Source organism: Nakaseomyces bracarensis (genome assembly GCF_045282275.1).
Source record: "Nakaseomyces bracarensis strain CBM3 chromosome Unknown Scaff6_1, whole genome shotgun sequence".
NCBI lineage: Eukaryota > Fungi > Ascomycota > Saccharomycetes > Saccharomycetales > Saccharomycetaceae > Nakaseomyces > Nakaseomyces bracarensis.
The window spans coordinates 470,160-487,722 of NW_027263967.1; the positions used below are offsets into that span (position 1 = coordinate 470,160).

Here is a 17,563-nt window from a genome sequence, read left to right on the forward strand (position 1 = left end):
ATTTGTCAGAGATTAACATATCTAATGTGGAAATGGGTACGCCTCTGAAACCAGACAAGAAAACTATTTCAAGTACTAAATCTGGAAGAGAATTCTCAATACCTTTAGGTGACTCTCCATTACAAACAACTCACAGATCGAATACTAATATTGAAGACATTACCATTAACAAATTAGCTCAAAAGGAACCTACCTCCTTAAGCAGCCATGACCATCGATCTAATCCTTCCATTTCAGCCTCAAAAGTGTATACTGGTTTACTGGCTATAGATAATGATACAAAAACTATAAAAAAGTTTTTTCATGACCTTCTCGTCTACATTAACCGTAATGATTGCACATTAGAGAACGATATCGATGGTGAAGTTGAAAATTTCGTGAAACAAATCCCTGCAAATGAATTAAGCATGAACTTCCAAACATGGATATTGGATAAAGTCACTAAAGTTAAGGTAGATTTCCGGAAATCTGTTCAGAAAAAACTATCATTGATATCTAAGACGATTGAAGTGCAGAAGCAGTATATCGAAAATACTGCCACTGACGAGGAACTAGTAGAAATATATAAAAGTTTGGATGTCTAATGCAAATACAAGAATTTTAAAATTCATGACTGATAAAAAGAAATACAATACTGTAACATTACCGCCTTCGAATATTTTATACCCACATTTTTTAAATAGTAAATTATATAATACTTAGTCTTTTTCTATGCATAAATATTTAAAAATCCTCTATTATCACATCATCATCTGGAGTTTCTGAACGTTCCTCATTCTGCGACTCTCCTTCATTTTGTTGCTGTCTATTAGGTCCTTGTGGGTTTCTCAGTCCAAACTGTATTGTACGCATTTGTTCAGGTAGTAGTTGAATTCGATCGCCTACCAATTGCCAATAATTCGAGTCTGGAGTTTCTTCAACAATTGTAGGATTCCAAGGCGTTCTTTGATGTGCTAAGAATAACTCTCTCTGTCTTGTCAATAGAGTGATACTATCCTTGAGATACAAACGCAATACCACTGTTGAAACCTGATATTTTAATAGTAATGCTGCAAATTTATCAACAAATAGCATCCTCCATATCACAATAGCTTTTAAATCCGATTCAACACCGGATTCTAGATTTGTTTTTTGTATGTGCCATATCTGTCTATTAATTTCAACCATATTCATGTATGCTTGAGCCATTTCATGAAGCAAGAAACCGGTAAATTGAAACTGAACCCTTGCTAAACTGGACACATTAACCTCGAAGTCACATATTTGATCATCAAGCCTATGGAATTTTTTAACGATATGACACAACTCGCTATTCAAACCGGTATTTGCACCCGGTGCAACAACAGAGTCTCTTGTATTGTAGTCTTCATCAAATGGATCATCACAGAAATCTTTATCAACCTGCGATAATAGATCTTGGATTTCTACATCAGACATCTTTACGTTATCAAAAGGCATCTCAATCCAATTAAATACCTGATCCAATCTTTCAAAGTCTATATTTTGGAATGGAAAATCACTGTTCATACCGTTCATTTGATTTAAACCGGTTGCTGCTAGAATTGCAGCAGAGTCTTGGTTCAATTCACTAGTTATTCTACGTATACCATCATTGAGATATTCACCAGGGCGGAGAAGATGCTTCGATATAACATACTGCTCTAATGTATCACCTACATCAATTTGTGGACCATCTGTCGGCGTTGTTAAACTCATCAGATAATGACGCAGTTTATGTACTCCCTTCCCAGAAAAAACACAGAAGATCTGTCTTTGATTATCACTGAAATCTGAGGGAGCTGGACGACAAAAAGCCGTTATATCGGGCCTTAAAAATGATGGAACAGCTGTTAGGGATAAATGCGATAATCTTGGACAAGCCATTAGGAGTTCATATATCGGGTATATCGTGAGATTTGAACAGTATGAGAGATGGACCCTTTCTAATGTATCATTCCTACCGCGCAAAGCAATCATATTAAGAAGGCCATCATCAGTCATCTGTGAGCATTTAACTAATCCAATTCTTTTCAGTCTACTCAAATAAGATAATTCATAAAGAGTATGGTTAGTCAAGTTTGTGCAGCAGGCAAAATCAACGTACTGTATACGGGGACAAGCTTTTACCAATGAACGTACCCCTCTATCTGTGATATTAAAACAGTGCCCGAAATGTACCGTCTGTAGGTTCTTTCCTAAAATAGATAAATGTACCAACGACAGATCGGTAATTCGACTACATTTACCCAGAAATATGTTTCTCAGCTTTGGTGCTAGTTTCACAACGCGTTCAATGGTCTTATCTGTTATATTTTCACAGCCTGAAAGGTCTAATAGTCTTAATGAGGGAAGCTGGTTCACATTTTTTGATAGTTCCAGGAAGAATCTATCAGTGACATTGGCATTATGTGTAATCCTAAATTCTCTAAGTTGGGTTAATTTCATGAATAATTTTATCAGACTTGAGTCATGAACATTGGCAGTTAGAGTTATATCAACTTCAACTAGAAGCGGGCATTTTTCAGCCAATAATTCTACTAGATCATCATTCATATTGTTATTGGCAGTTACTTTTATTCTCTTCAGCATTGGGGCATTTGATATGAAGTTACTCAGAGAATTATATGATACCATTTTTGCCTGGGGAACATAAAATCCCTGAACACGTTTACAACTTTCTGCTAAAGTATCAAATACATTATCGGATATTTCTTTTATTCCCGTAATATCGACACTTTGGAGAAACTTACATCCATTTAGTACAGCAGCAACAGGTGCGCTTGTAATGTGTTTACAAAAAACCAATGTTAATCTTTCAAGATTTTGACAACCAACGAAACTGTATAATTCTTCATCATGTAGATAGTCACCAACGAACGAGAAGTTAAGTCTTTTTATCATTGTTCTATAATCAAAAACTGTATCTTCCCTTTTTAACCTCATTGTTCTCATAAATAGTTCTAGTTGGTGCTTCTTATTAATATGTGGACGATAATAGATAATTTTTACTATTAATAGCGCCCATAGTTTGCACACTCTTAAATAGTTAACGATATCTGCCTTGGAAGTAATTTTATCTAACACCAAGTGTAAAATTTCAGAAGGTAAAGAACGAAGAGGAAATAAAGTTTTTTGCTGATTATTTACATGGAAGTTTACCCTAGAGAGGTCGTTCCTAGAGGTCATTTGTCTTGAATAGTTTTGTAATTCATTCAATTCCTTATTTAGACCAGAACTTTCATCTGGGTTTAAGGATTCTATCCATCTTTGGAAATAGGGAGTTGGATTAGCAGCATTTCTACCTTCTTCCAATAATCTTGTATATTCAGCCATAGCCTTTTTGTATTCATCAATAATACTTACGATCTGAACTCTAATATTCTGTAATTCCATGGTTTCCGACTTCAGAGCACTTATTCTGATTCTTTGTAATTTATTAAGATAAGCCATAGCACCTGCAGAGTTTTCGACATCAACCCCTTGTAAACGTTTATTTCCCAAATCTATCTCTTTTAATATACGTTCCCTTCTTTTCTGTATTACTTTAACAAAGTTTTCTATTTTCTTATGGACAACTTCTTTAAAATTATGCAACTTTATAATGTCCTCTGCTTGAAGACTGGAAAGATTCTGATCGTAAAAGAGCCTGTTAATATCCATATCACCGAAGATCTTTGCGGGTGCGTTATAATCTATAATATCAACATTATTCATATTCAGGAAGCTTTCACCATCCGGTATTACTCCTCCTCTACTACTTTCTACACTATCGGGATTACTTCTGTCCATCGCTACACCTGTGTTACCATCCAATGGGAATGTATCATTTCCGTCATGATTATCATCATTAACAATATATGGTTGGAGCATTTCAGAGACAGAGATACTCTGATTAAGACTGGTGTTGCTATGAGCCCTATGGTTTTCATTATCCCTTCTATTTTCCAAATCAACCCCAGGCATCTGCGTGTCCACATCCATATTACTATCCATATTTAAATCTCGTACTATCTCCCCATCATAATTTAACCATAAACCCCTCGGAGTTTGTCCATCTTGTCTATTACTTTCCATATTGTTTTAATTTTTTTTTTTAGTTATTTGATGATCTCCCTTGCTATAAAAAGAACACGCCACAATGTCTATAAGTGACTAATAATTTATTATTATATTAGAGTTTTTTCGGTTGGTCTTACCCAGAGCTGTAATTCCAACTTTGCCAATACTAAATCGTAATTAAATAGTTCTCAGAAATGGCAAATGCTATTTTTATCTCAACTTTTAATTACCGTCACACAAAAAAAGATTCCTAAAAATAAAGGGCTAGTAAAACTAATCAAATCGGACAAGATACCTTTTATTTTTCTAGCTTTTCAAGTCGATATTCCTGAATATTACTATTACCTATTGTTTTAACTGTTAAAATTCCAGCTTGGTCATTAAATGATGAAGATTCAGCTATCGATTATACAGATCTTCAATACTAATATCACCCAAAAACTCACTGGCTTCTCTCTTTGACGGGCTCCCCCAAAAATCCCAAAAAAAAAATAAAAAATTAAAAAAAATATAATTCCCACAGGTCTGCGTACGAAACACGACAGGCGCATAATTCTAAAAAAATACTTCTGAAATTTAAGTAGCTATATACGTATAGAGTGATATCAATCAAATGGCAAAACGAATACTAATAAATAGAAATATTTATCTATCCAATATGTATTACTGACATATGTAGTATGATATTCAGCACAACAATACAATATTCTAATGAATGTAAATGAGGAGGAGGGACTAATATATAGGATGTTCTTTTTGAAAACAGAAAAAATCAATCAGATGGATATTTAAAAAAGCGGAGTAGGTAAGTTTAGATACTACAATCAAATAGAAGGTTAACAGGATGCGAATCATCATATATAGGATAAAATATTAATAGAAATTAGAAAAATATAAAATGAAATAAAAACTTAGGATAAAATATTGAATAGGAGCATGCAAATAAATATTTTGACTCTTCTTGTTTTTTTTTTATATCAACATTATGATGACTTAATTTTATTTTTCATTGGCTGTAGTAGTATTTCTTAACATAATTTAACCAATACTTGTAGTCATTTCTAAACTCTATAGTAAATAAGATATTAAACAACAATCAACATTGTTCTGCGCAATAAAAATTGTAAACAAAAATTATCATTATATATAGAAAAAAAGGTGTTAACTCTTTGAAAAAGTTCGTTTCTTTTAGGAGCCATCTCTTATTTTTTTGTTATTTGTAGAATGTTCATTAGTTCCATAAATTTGAGCTGTGATTTCCTAAATCAGAAGGATTGTTACTCATGGTTTGGTTAAGCATATTTACATTAGGATCATTAAACGTAGTGCTACTATTTTCATGATTAGTGACACTTAATTGAGGAAGAGAGAGATGAGTGCCATTACTTAGCGTTAACATATCTAACTTTGATACAATATCATCATTCATTGCATAACCATTACTGCTTCCTTGATAGCCCATTGGGAACATTCCTGGATAATTAGAATATCCTATACCACTTTGAGTTTGATTAGCTTGAGGTAACATCGAACCCTGGGAAGTTTGCTGCTGAGCTGGAATACCTTGTTGGGATGACATCTGATTACCTATAGGTATATTTCCTGAAACAACGGTGCTCATTGAACCTGTTGGTAAGTTTGGCATTTGAAACGTAGTTGGTTTAGCTGGAGTTAGACCAGTTTGCCTCGATCCAGCACTTCTCACACTCGAAACAGAAACACCTCTCATATGACCAGCTGAATCTTGGTTATTATAAACATGCGAGATACTCTTTCTATGTTTCATTTGACCATTTGCAGCATTTTGACCAGTTTGACTGTTAGAGTTCATCTGTGAGGATGTTGCCACCAGACCTACTTCCTCCATTAAACGACGATGATGTTGTGCACTAGGGTTCTCCATCAAAACCTTTCTAACTTGAGTAATAATGTGGATTCTAATGTCATCCTCCAAAAGTGGCATGGATAGCACTTTGTATACAAATGTTGGCCCGTAATTTGCGTCACACAGAATTTGGAATAAATTCTTCTGTGGCTCTTCGGTATCACAGTTACCAAATACAGTACTCAATATAGACTTTCTTGCTGCATCATCTCCTCTATAGTTTAGGATTTTTAGAATAGTTAGAGATGCTAACCTGTGTTTACACAAATCGACAATGTGTGTTATGAGCCTTGGTGTTAGAATGGAGTGTCTATTTGGCAAAACACATGTATCAAGGAACCACGTAACTAGTAACGTACCATTACTATTGGTAGTCAAGTATTCAGCATACAGTACAATAATTGCACTCAATACCAATGTTTGTTCCATTGTAACAATATCATGTGTTTCCAAACATGCTCTTACTGCTCTAGCACCATAACGATTCTGAACAATGGTCCAAAAATTGGTTAAGATACTTTCAAAAATAAAGGAATTCCAAGGATATCCAAACTTCAACACACACTGGATAACATAATTACCAAATTGGTCATTGAACAATGGAGTACAATAATCCCTAATACCTTCAGTTACAAGCATAATTTGTCTTGGTGTGGTAGCCATTGTAATCATCTTCTGACATGCCCATGTACCATTTTTGTGAACACCCATTGAGGCCAGATACTTCCCGGTCTTTCTTAACATAATATCTTTAATTACATCTGAAGAATGCTCGAACAATTTTTGTACAATTGTATTTCCTAGATAGTCAGAACTCAATTCTGGCAATTCATCAAGCATAGCAATCGCCAGTTGTTCAATCTCAATGTCAGACATAGAATTCGAGTCAATAGCTTTTCTTAATTCTCTTAATTTTGGTGCATCAAATTGCTTATTAGCTATTGGTTCTGGCAATGGGCCAAAGTTATTGATATCCACGGTAACTTTGGTCTTTATCGCATTATTAATTAGGGAAGTGACTTGGGTATCATCGTGATCTGAAATAAACTGGTCGACAATCTTCTGTAATTCTTCTCTTTGTTCCTTTAGTGCTGGTGGAGGTAATGGGAATGGACACTGCTCCTTTTCTGAAGAAGAATTTCCGGAGTGCGAAAAATTTTGGGTACTGTTATTTTGGTTGTTATTGAACTGATTCTGATTGAATACAGGAATTGAGATATTGCCTTGCTGATGGAATGTTACAGCCCCATTGTACAGTTGTTCTTGAAGCAGAGGTTGCGAAATATGCTCTTGTTGTGGTTGCAGGTTCTGTTGTTGCAAATGAGTAGCCAGTTGGTGTTGCATAGGCAATATTTTTGCAAAGGAAACTTTACTTGGAGCACCAATCATAGAGACCTCTTTACCTTCTAACGCGTCTAACGCACGAATTGCGCTCTCAACGGTATCAAACTCAACTAATGCCATATTTATACCACGCAATGTTCTAGCAGATATAATTTCACCGTATTTGGAGCACAATGTAGCCAGCGAAGTACTTGTCAAATTGATAGCATTGTTCAAATGAGGTTGTTGCTGTTGCAATGGGAATACATTAGAAATAGAAATGGTGTTAGTAGGAAGCAAGTTTGATATTTGGTTAATTTGAGGAACCAAAGGATCAGTTGAGACCCAATTTAAGGACCTTGGATCGACTTCATCAGCAACTAGAGGCATATTGTTCTGAATATGACCAGCACCAACATAATCTGACGTAGCTCTAGATCTTCCCATACCATCATATTGTTGAGCATCAGTATAGATACTTGATGCGTTAGAATGAGATCTTGGTCTATTCGAATTCCAAGCATTATTATTGACAGAGAGGTTATTATTCCCTTGCATTCCGTCTATGAAATTCTGATATTGCTGTTGCTGTTGCTGATGTTGCATTTCACTAGGGTTAGGATTGTAAGTGTTGATCTGTGGAATAATCTGAGAGGTTTGCTGCATCATATCGTTATTATTGTTATTGTTATTGTTAGACCACACCATATTTGGAAGAGGTTTTGGCACAATAGAGGAGATGGAAGTGATCTGAGAAGACATAGTATTGTTACGTGTCCTGGAGACTTGACGAGGCAGATTGTTCCCGAACGAATCGTTAGAGGTTCTTGGCCTAGACATTAGGTACTCAGTGGTCTCTGGGAAGTGTACAAGCTTCTCCATATCTCTAGGAGGAGTAATGTCATCATTAAAAACTGTATTCCCTGGATGTTGCCCATTACCATCGATATAAGTCCCATTGGTAGTATTGTTGTTATTGTTGCTGAAACTTACACGAGCCTGTGATATACTCGATGGAGACCTATCGGTGTTGAATATCTCCGTAGACGCCTTAGAGGACAGATTACCACCCACTAGAGACTCACTCCCACTGTCCGTGTTGGTATCGCTCTGTTTCCCTTGCTTCTTGGAATGATGTAACTTGGCAGAAATCGAGGGCAAAAGGTTACTCAAAGTGTTGGAAAACTTCCCCGCCCTGGCACGATACGAGCCTAGCTTCTGTGGCTGCTCCATAGAAATACTATCAACGTCCTCCTCAAATATTGGTATAGTAATCCCAGGATCTATAACCTCCGGTATATTACTGAATGCTCTATCCTTCTTCTCCATTTTTTTTTCCTTTCTTGTTCTTGTTCCTGTTCTTGTTTTTTATTTCTCTTTAGTTTTTGCTTTTAAATGACCTTTTTACCAGTTTCTTATTCCCAAACAAATAAAACCAATTGAGACTATTCCTCTATAGCCCTATTATATTTTTGTTGGGTTTCCCTTTCTCTTGTCATATGGAGCTTTATGAACAAAAATCGTTCAAGAATTAAAAAAAAACAACGCCCCCACCATTTCCCTTTAACCTTTGAAAGAAACGAAGTTTCGCAAAACATCATATATAATACTATAAATATCGCTTAGAAAGATCAGTAGAAGATCACTTTTTTTGGTTTGAAGCACCCATAAAATAACGACGAGAAAAAAACGTAAAAATAAAAAAATAAAATTTCGCGCATTATCTAAGCAGAGTACCTTTGATCCATCTAGCATAGCATATATAACAGTAAATATACTGTATTAACTGTTAAAATATAACTAAGGCATTTGGGGACATATCAGTGCTTTGAGTTGCAGCTATATGCAGTGTAGTGTCTTTGAAATAGTCGTTATATACGTATCGTCACATGACATATAATATATGACGTTTATTCAGCTGATTCATCATGATATACTAATATCAGATGACAGTAATACAAGCACGCTATACGAACCTGTTTCTTTTGTTTACCTTTTGAATTTTGAATTTTTTTTAAAGATATTTCCTAATTAGGAACAATTGTAAACAAATCAAATATAGAAAAAGTAAATAAACAATGTAAAATGTAGCAAATATAGGACCCAAGGGCATCTTACCCAAGGCTAGTGTTTTTCATAATACTCAAAAACAAATAGGGAATATTATATTAGACACATCATTAAGTTAAATTGGTGTTTATATTCCTTGTATTCAAGGAGAGAGAAAGAAATAATTTAATTTATTTTTTTTTTTTTTTTATAAAATATTTCTAGTTCTTTTAATTCTCATTAAGTCCTTTATATATCTCGATTACCTATTTAATCGGTATTAACTAAATATACAAATATAAAACGAAAGTATGATGGAGGCTGAGACTACTGTTGATTCCATTTTAAAGGAAATCGATATGGAGATGCCAGAGAATAAAAAGTATTTGTTACCATTACAAGATATTGGTAACGAGACGATGGATATGATAGTTGATTATAACACTCAAAATAATGCCACGAGTAAGTGGAAGGAGGTGCCGCACCAGAGCGATTTAGTACCTGACCAGTATGGATTTGACAACGATGATGAGGAGGAAGCTGATGAAAAGCAAGGTCTACTAAAATCAGATAACAATAACCTGACTGCTGATGAAGCAGAAAAAGTTACTATAAGTGCGAGAAATATGACTCTTCCACCAAGCTCTAGCAAGTCGAACCTCATTGATAACTTGAAAGAGGAAGTTGGTCTTGAAATGCAGAGAATAAATCATGAAGAAGAACAAAGTGGTGATGATGATACACATACCTTAAATTTTTCGGTAAAAGCTACGGAACCTCTTATCGGAAATAGTGAGTCCGCTGATAACCTCATAGAAGTCAGTACTGTGTTGTCTGACTCAGGTCTTAACTTAGCAGATGACAACTCCGATCATGAGGACCAAGAATTATTGTCTAGGGCAAAGAAACCCGTATCACCAGCCAGAATTCCAATAACGAATGCACACGCAATTAATAACTTCAGTAAAGGCACAGTTAACTTTCATGAAGAGGCAGACGATTTTAAAGATGATGTCTCTGACACCTCAATGAAAACTGGTAATAAAGATACATTAGGTAGCGTTCCAGATTTATCCTTTTCCTCAACTAAACACTCGCCTTATAAAAACAACAATATCTATGATGCTCTTCAGTCTGTAGAAAATCTTGAAATTAGAGATGTCGAGTCTTCTTCCTCTGAAGATGAACAAGATAGAGAAGACGTATTGGTTAAAACTACTATCACCGATAATAATACAGCTGAATATACCCATGAGTTTAAAACCATATCTTCATACACTACTAATATTTCAGATAATCTAGATATGAAGACTAGCATTCATGAAGATTTAAATGATACTGAAGTCATTTCTAATAAGTCAAATGAAAGCTCCAATGATAGACCTTCTAATAAGTGCCCAGAACAATCGACTTCTTATACCGATACTTCGGTCAACAATTTATCACAACCAATGATAACAGATAGTAACACAGTAAAAGGACATAATGAAAGCAAACAGTTATTGAACAATATCGAGACATTTGAATCTGAGCATGTAGCTCACAGTGAATACGATGAAAATGATTTGGAAAACGCTTCGCAATCATCAGGATTACTACAAAGCTTAGAGAAGGCAAACATAATATTGGAAGATCTGGAACCTATAATTTCTACTTCTGAAAACACATCAACTAATAATAACAACCCTTCAATAATAGATTCCGAATCCGATATTTCAGATATAAAACTAGAATCTCACAGTATTACCGAATCTGTTCCTGGTTCTGCCGATTTAGAGAAACAGAGTACAGTGAATATAAATGAAAATGATGATGGTGTTGATAAGGATGGATCTTTTGCAAAAGAAATGAAGGATTTGTTGGATAAATCCTCCAAATATGAATCAGATTCAGATAATAATGATGCTGTATCTTCTTCCTTAAATAATGAATCGAATATTGTTGCTGAGCAACATGTTCAATTGAAAGACAAGGAGCAGTTGAGATATATAGAGACGACAAATAGTCATAAAAAGGTCTCCGAGCTTGATAATTCAGGATTAGAAGAAAGCGAACATGCAAATATAATACCAGTAGACATACAAAATAAAGTTGATGATGCACGTAATCTCGATGAATCACTTTTGAAAGATGAGTCTGACAAATTGAAAACCGTTGAATCTGAACCTCAACAAGAGATTTTGGTGAATACCACCTCTAATTTAGCAAAAATAGATTCTGTTAATAATTCCAATAACAGCAGACTTTCGAGCACGTCCAGTAGTGGACAAAATGAAAATAGTAGTAGGATTTGGAGTTCATCCAGTAATAACTTTACTCCCGTTTTGCCTCCGCTGCCTAAAATGGAGAAGTTAACTATTAATGAATTTCATGATGATCTAGATACTTCTTCTGAATCTATTGATGTTTTCAGTTCGGTTAAACCAACTGATTACCTATCTATCTGGCATTTACAGAAGGACAAAACCACTAAAGCGCTCTCGCCAGCTATTAGTGCTAATTCTCAATTCACTTATCATTCAGCTTCCACTAAGACGTCCAGTCCTTCACCTATTATTAATCCTGCTCCATTCACCTTCAAACCCAAGGTTGTATCACGCAGCAAATATTACTACTCAGGCAATTCTAATATTCAGTATGATGAAACCGAGGAATTTATATACAAAAAGCTGCCTAGTCTTTTGGATCCAATGAGAAGAAATACGTCAACATCAAAGAAGATTAGAGAGAAGCTGGCAACTCAGAGGAAATTCCAGGCAAATACTACGAAAAAAGATACAGTTATTCAAAAACTTGAGAAAGTTGAAGAACCACCACAAACAAATCCAAAAAACATTCTAAGAAATAAAGAGGAGAAAAATAGAGTATCTGTTTATAGTAATGCAGAATCTGCAACCACTACGGAATCTCAAATGTTTGTAACTCCAAGTGGAACTATATCTGACTTGAATATTCTCCAGTCTAACGTTTCCATTGACGAAGACTTTGAGAATATTTTAGATTATATGGACAAACATGTTGATATTAAGCACGAAGATGACTCGAATCAGCAACCAAAAATTGCTAATTACAAAAGATCTGAAAAACTATGGAATGAAGGATTAGACTTATCAGAGAATGAGGGTAGCAGCACTATGAAACCAACCTTAATGGAAACATTACTAAAAACTGACAGTACTGAATTAGAAGAATGTCAAGTAGAGGAAGAAAGAGTACCGGATATAAATTTAGGTCTTGGTATTCTTAGATCTTCAGTTAAAGATATTTCTACTGGTACTGTGGATGCAACTGTGGCCAATGGTAGAGATATTAGCATTAGCAAGAGTGTAGCGTCTAATAATTATGGTAACGACAATAATATTGCACCCGGCACAACTATGGTAAATATTCCATCTACACCCAAACTTTCTCCTATTAAAAATACTCATGTAGATAGCCCATTCAAAGTGATTCGCAGTCCTAAGAAAAGTAATGAAGAGGCTATTAATGTATCCAACAATTTGGAAGATCACAAAACTGACAGTATTACCGATGAAGCGGCTAAAATATCTATTGCAAATGTGGCTCAAGCAGTAGATAAGGAAAAATCGGACACTAGTATTCAAGGCGCTAGAATGGATGAAGAAATCATGGTAGCTGAGACGCCTGCGAAAAAGTTAACCGATGAAGGTATACTATATCTTCAATTAACGGGTACCACTAAACTATCCTTGAGCTCTATAAGTCACCACAAACCTAAGTTCTCGTTCGAATTTGATAATGGAATTAATACTGCCCGTACTTCATGGCAAGAATTACCTAGTAGTGGTATAATTTCCATTGACAAAGAGTTCGAGTTACCAATTATTAATAAGGAAAACTCGAAGTATATAATCACTTTGAAGATACAATATACTAGAATTGCTAACGAGATAGTCGAGGTCACAAGAAAAGTACCAATGGGTAAGAAATTTCCATTTGGGAAGATGAAATATAAGACTGAAACAAAATTTGTAGAGCGGGCAACAAACAAAGATGAATGGGATTACTTGTTCGCAAGAGATGGGTCATTCGGACGTTGTGAGATTAATGTGGATGAAAATATTCTAAAAAAGTGTCAATTCTCTGAAGAATCACTACAGTTTGATCTAATTAACAAATGGTCCCGTTTAGCCAATAACGTCTCCTCTAAAATGGATCCTACCTCGTTATACGAATTACCACGTAGACCACCATATGGTATTGGTAAATTGAATATTAAAGCTTGCTACTTCCAAAGATTATCAAACCTAGAAAAATTTCCTTCAACAATGAAAAAGGCCCATGAAATTGTTAAAAAGTACAGACATCAACAAGATATAAAAATGGAAGGATTTTTATTACAAGAAGGCGGTGATGTTAAGTCACAAATGAAAAATAGGTATTTTAAACTTCATGGTAATGAATTAATTGGATACCACGAAGTAACAATGAAACCAAAGATACATATTAACCTTCTAAAAGTAGTGAAAATTGTAGGCAAGGACGATATTGTTACTAACAGGGACGCTGTAAGAAACTTCACTGCTTGGGTATTAATGAATGACTGCTTTCAATTGGTTTTTGACGATGGCGAAGTAATAACATTTAGTGCGGAATCTTCTCATGAAGAGAAACAGCAATGGTATGCAAAACTAAAAGAGGTTACAGAATTAAACGCTTTCCATCAACCTTGGGTAAAGAGGTTTTCAGATAACTTGATCTATAGCGATCTTTAATTGCTAACTTCTGAAATTTTATATTTTTATAAATACACGAACTGATGACCTCTCATCTTATTATAGCTTTTTTATTCTTTTCAATATATGTAATATTACAACTTAATGACTACATTTGAAATTATACGATAGTAATGAGGGTGGTTTTAATGCAACTATAAACAACTATAATAACGATAAAATGCTTCTGAGTTGTCATTAAGCTAGTATCAATGCCGTATTTATTCTCTATTTCTGATTTTGGTTTTGATTCTGTTTTTGGTTTTGGTTTTGCCCTTGGTTTTGCCCTTGATTCTGATTCGACATTCTATTCATTGGAGGCATCATTCCAGGAGGCATGAAAGGTGCAAAGCCACCAAACATTGGGGGCATAGGGAAATTAGGCATTGCTGGGTTTTGCTGTTGCATCATATTATTATTTTGGCTATTTGACATATCACCTGGCATAGGACTGCCACCTAGGGGTTTATTATCCAAAGAACTGTTAAATTGGTCTCTCATTTGAGGTTGATCAAGTCTACCTTGTTGTTGTAATGCCATCAATCCCATCAGTAATCTCCTTGGGTTATATTCTTGTCTCAGTTTTTCTTGTCTATGTAGATATTCCATCCATGTAAACTCGTTAAAACCATAATTAAAATAATCAGAGAGGTTAGCACCTGGTTGTCTCCAAGGTTTTTCTTTGAGTACTTCTGGGTCGATATTTGATACCGGTTCGTCCTTATAGAGCCCATCTTTATTTAAGTCAATTGTATCACCCCCCTCTAGTACCGTATTTTCTGCTTCTAGTGCCTGCTCATCTAATTCTGAAGTGCCAGCAACTTCAGTATCACCGAGTGCGTTTAAGGTCGAAATTTCTGCAGTAGTTGCTGTTGTTGCTACTTTTGTTAAGCTACTTGTATTTGCTGGAGAGGTTTCTGTTACTGCCACAATTGCATTGTTATTACCAGCAGAAAATGTCGATGAATCAAGACGATGAGGATCTGGACCAGTGCTAATTATGAACTCTACATCAGAATCGCTATCAGAACCACTTTCTTCGTCATCCGAACTATCTATTTTATCGTTATTTGACTCACCATGTCCAAGTTTCGGCCTCTTCGCAGTTGTTTCTTTACTGCTCTCCCCTGGATCCGCCCTGCTTCTTTTCTTCTCTATTGAGGTCTGTTCATTATCAGAACCATAGAGAAACTTATCGTCATCATCATCACTAGAACTCATTTTTATATTTTGGTGTATGTTAAATATATTCTTTCAAATCACTAAATTAGAGCTGTTTATTAATTGTGAGGGCGTTAATAAATGCAAATATATTAATGAAGCCTTTAGTATTTTTATTGATGTCCTAGTACGATGCCCTATTTAAACAATGTAGTTAATATTCCTCTATTTATTTTAATGATGGATAATTCTGCTGCTCCTGGATTGACAATGATCTGATCATTACTTGGTGTTATATTTCAGCTTTTTCTTTATTTTTTTTTTTTTTAATTTTTTTTTAAATTGAGATTTTTCTCTTCCTTCTTCGTCTTTCGTTAAAATAACTATGAAAAATAATGTTGGGTATTAAGCTAATAATGTAAACATCTCGAATCTAAAGGCCAGTTATCAACAGTAACAAAGTTCATGGCATTGAACAAGGACCCTACTTTTCAGTGAGATAATACATCCGACCAAGCATGTGGAAAAAAGATTATAAATAACGGAGTTGCTGTCTGGATAAACATTATTCATTATATTCGATTATGAATTCATTTTCTATCTTTTATCAATCTATATAGTGTGACGAAAACAGATAATAGTATTAGATTTAGAAGTAAGTTTTGCTAAATTTGTAAAATATTTCCTGAAACCTAACCTTGTCGAAGTAATCCTGGCTCCTTGACCGTCTTCCAGTAGCGTTACCACAGTATCTGTCTAATTTTAATCTCAGGGTATTAAAAAATCTTGTTTGATCCTCGGAATTATGTCCTTTACTTAATTTCTTTGATATTTGACCTTTTTTGGATTTCTTTTTCTTATCCTTTATTTTTTTCTTCTTAATCAATTTTGGTTTAGCAATGAGATCAACTGTCATCAATGGCGGGTATTCTGGAACTAAGATCGGATTGCCTTCATCAGGATCATAATAGTAAAAATACTTAAATTTTAAGTTCCCAATGGTTAGGTAGTTAATTAATTTCAATTTTTCAGGTATATTGTGTTTATTGTTGGAGATAGTTTTCTTCTTCAAAGCAGTATTCGATTGAGCTCCAGAGAAGAAGACCTCTTTTGGTTTAGTTAGAGGCTCTTTCTCGGTAATAATTTTTTGTAGATGGTCCTCATTATAGGAAAATACAGAAGAAAAAGAGGATGTTGCTGATGTTTTTGAAAGTACTTTTTTTGTGACTTTGAAATTACTGTCATTACATTTATCTTTCCCTATATGGGAGACTAAGGACCTTGGGCTTACTAAACGATGAGGCTGAGTATGTATAAGAGATTCTGATTTTAGATTTAGACTTATTGGTGTATCTTTCAAAGAAGAGTGTTGCGTAGGATTATCATATAGTTTATCATAAAAAGCGATATCATTCTGTTCTGTGTTAATATTTTCTGCTCTTTGGGCAACGTAAATGGCATCTGGAGAATCAGAGAGCAACAAAACTTCCTCTTCATCATTAGGAATATCTTGGTAATCTTCAATGTTAGCTCTCTGTTCAAAGGTAAAATCATAAGTTTTCATGCCGAATTTATCGATATGTATTTCTTGACATTCTCCCAAATTTATATATTGGTCCGTTTCATCCCAAGTAGAAATAGAAGATGTTCCAACTGAAGGTATGTTATAGTTGTAACTGAATAAACTACTTGATTCATATTTTGTTGTATTGTTGTTAATATTGGTCCACCTATTGGTTTTTGTATATGGTATACTATTATTTATTTCATTTATTTTCTCCTCGTTAAGTGCGAATATGCGTCTACTCTCCAATACTGTACAATGGATAAAATTTGAATCATATACGTGTCGATATGTCTCATTATCTTGCTTCTGTGTCAAATATTCTCCAATTGGAATAGTATAAAGCGGCTCTTCAGTTAGTTCTGATTGAAGCATATTTTTTTTATTTTTTTTTTCCCTTCTATAGGCATAAGATTTATCGTTGCAGATAGAGATTACTTTCTCAAATATGAGATTAGCTGAGAAAGAAATCAAAAAAAGAGGAAAGCCTCTTAAAAATGTATCAATTATAATATAATAATTTAGTGAATTAACAACTCACAAAAAAAAAAAAAAAAGAAATAAGAAGGCAGTAGAAATGTATAAAGAAGCAGAGTAGCACAACAAAAAAAGATGTAGTAAAACTGCCTTTTGTTAAAGATTGTTTTAATTTGTTTGTTCAAAAATAGTAATCAATATACTTGTTTTACAAATATTGTAGAATATTAAAACAAATTCATCAAATAGTAATTAAAATATTGTAAGATACAAAAAAAATAATTCTTTCGGTCTATTAATAGTTTTCAA

At 34.4% G+C, this 17,563-nt stretch overlaps 5 protein-coding genes across 5 annotated transcripts; 1 reads left to right on the top strand and 4 right to left on the bottom strand.

Annotated features, from left to right (window-relative positions):
- Positions 1–723: 723 nt before the first annotated feature.
- GRR1 (SCF ubiquitin ligase complex subunit GRR1) lies at positions 724–4,074 on the bottom strand (the record flags this gene model as incomplete). The annotated part of the gene is made up of 1 exon (XM_071051598.1): positions 724–4,074. The coding sequence occupies one exon, from the start codon at positions 4,072–4,074 to the stop codon at positions 724–726; it is 3,351 nt and encodes a 1,116-aa protein (XP_070907627.1).
- Positions 4,075–5,290: 1,216 nt separating this feature from the next.
- JSN1 (Jsn1p) lies at positions 5,291–8,596 on the bottom strand (the record flags this gene model as incomplete). The annotated part of the gene is made up of 1 exon (XM_071051599.1): positions 5,291–8,596. The coding sequence occupies one exon, from the start codon at positions 8,594–8,596 to the stop codon at positions 5,291–5,293; it is 3,306 nt and encodes a 1,101-aa protein (XP_070907628.1).
- A 1,031-nt stretch (positions 8,597–9,627) lies between these two features.
- Positions 9,628–14,052, top strand: BUD4 (Bud4p; the record flags this gene model as incomplete). Its single annotated transcript, XM_071051600.1, has 1 exon — positions 9,628–14,052. The coding sequence occupies one exon, from the start codon at positions 9,628–9,630 to the stop codon at positions 14,050–14,052; it is 4,425 nt and encodes a 1,474-aa protein (XP_070907629.1).
- A 228-nt stretch (positions 14,053–14,280) lies between these two features.
- FIP1 (cleavage polyadenylation factor subunit FIP1) lies at positions 14,281–15,273 on the bottom strand (the record flags this gene model as incomplete). The annotated part of the gene is made up of 1 exon (XM_071051601.1): positions 14,281–15,273. One exon carries the CDS (start codon positions 15,271–15,273, stop codon positions 14,281–14,283), a length of 993 nt encoding a protein of 330 aa, XP_070907630.1.
- A 589-nt stretch (positions 15,274–15,862) lies between these two features.
- Positions 15,863–17,152, bottom strand: IME1 (transcription factor IME1; the record flags this gene model as incomplete). The annotated part of the gene is made up of 1 exon (XM_071051602.1): positions 15,863–17,152. One exon carries the CDS (start codon positions 17,150–17,152, stop codon positions 15,863–15,865), a length of 1,290 nt encoding a protein of 429 aa, XP_070907631.1.
- Between the last annotated feature and the right edge of the window lie 411 nt (positions 17,153–17,563).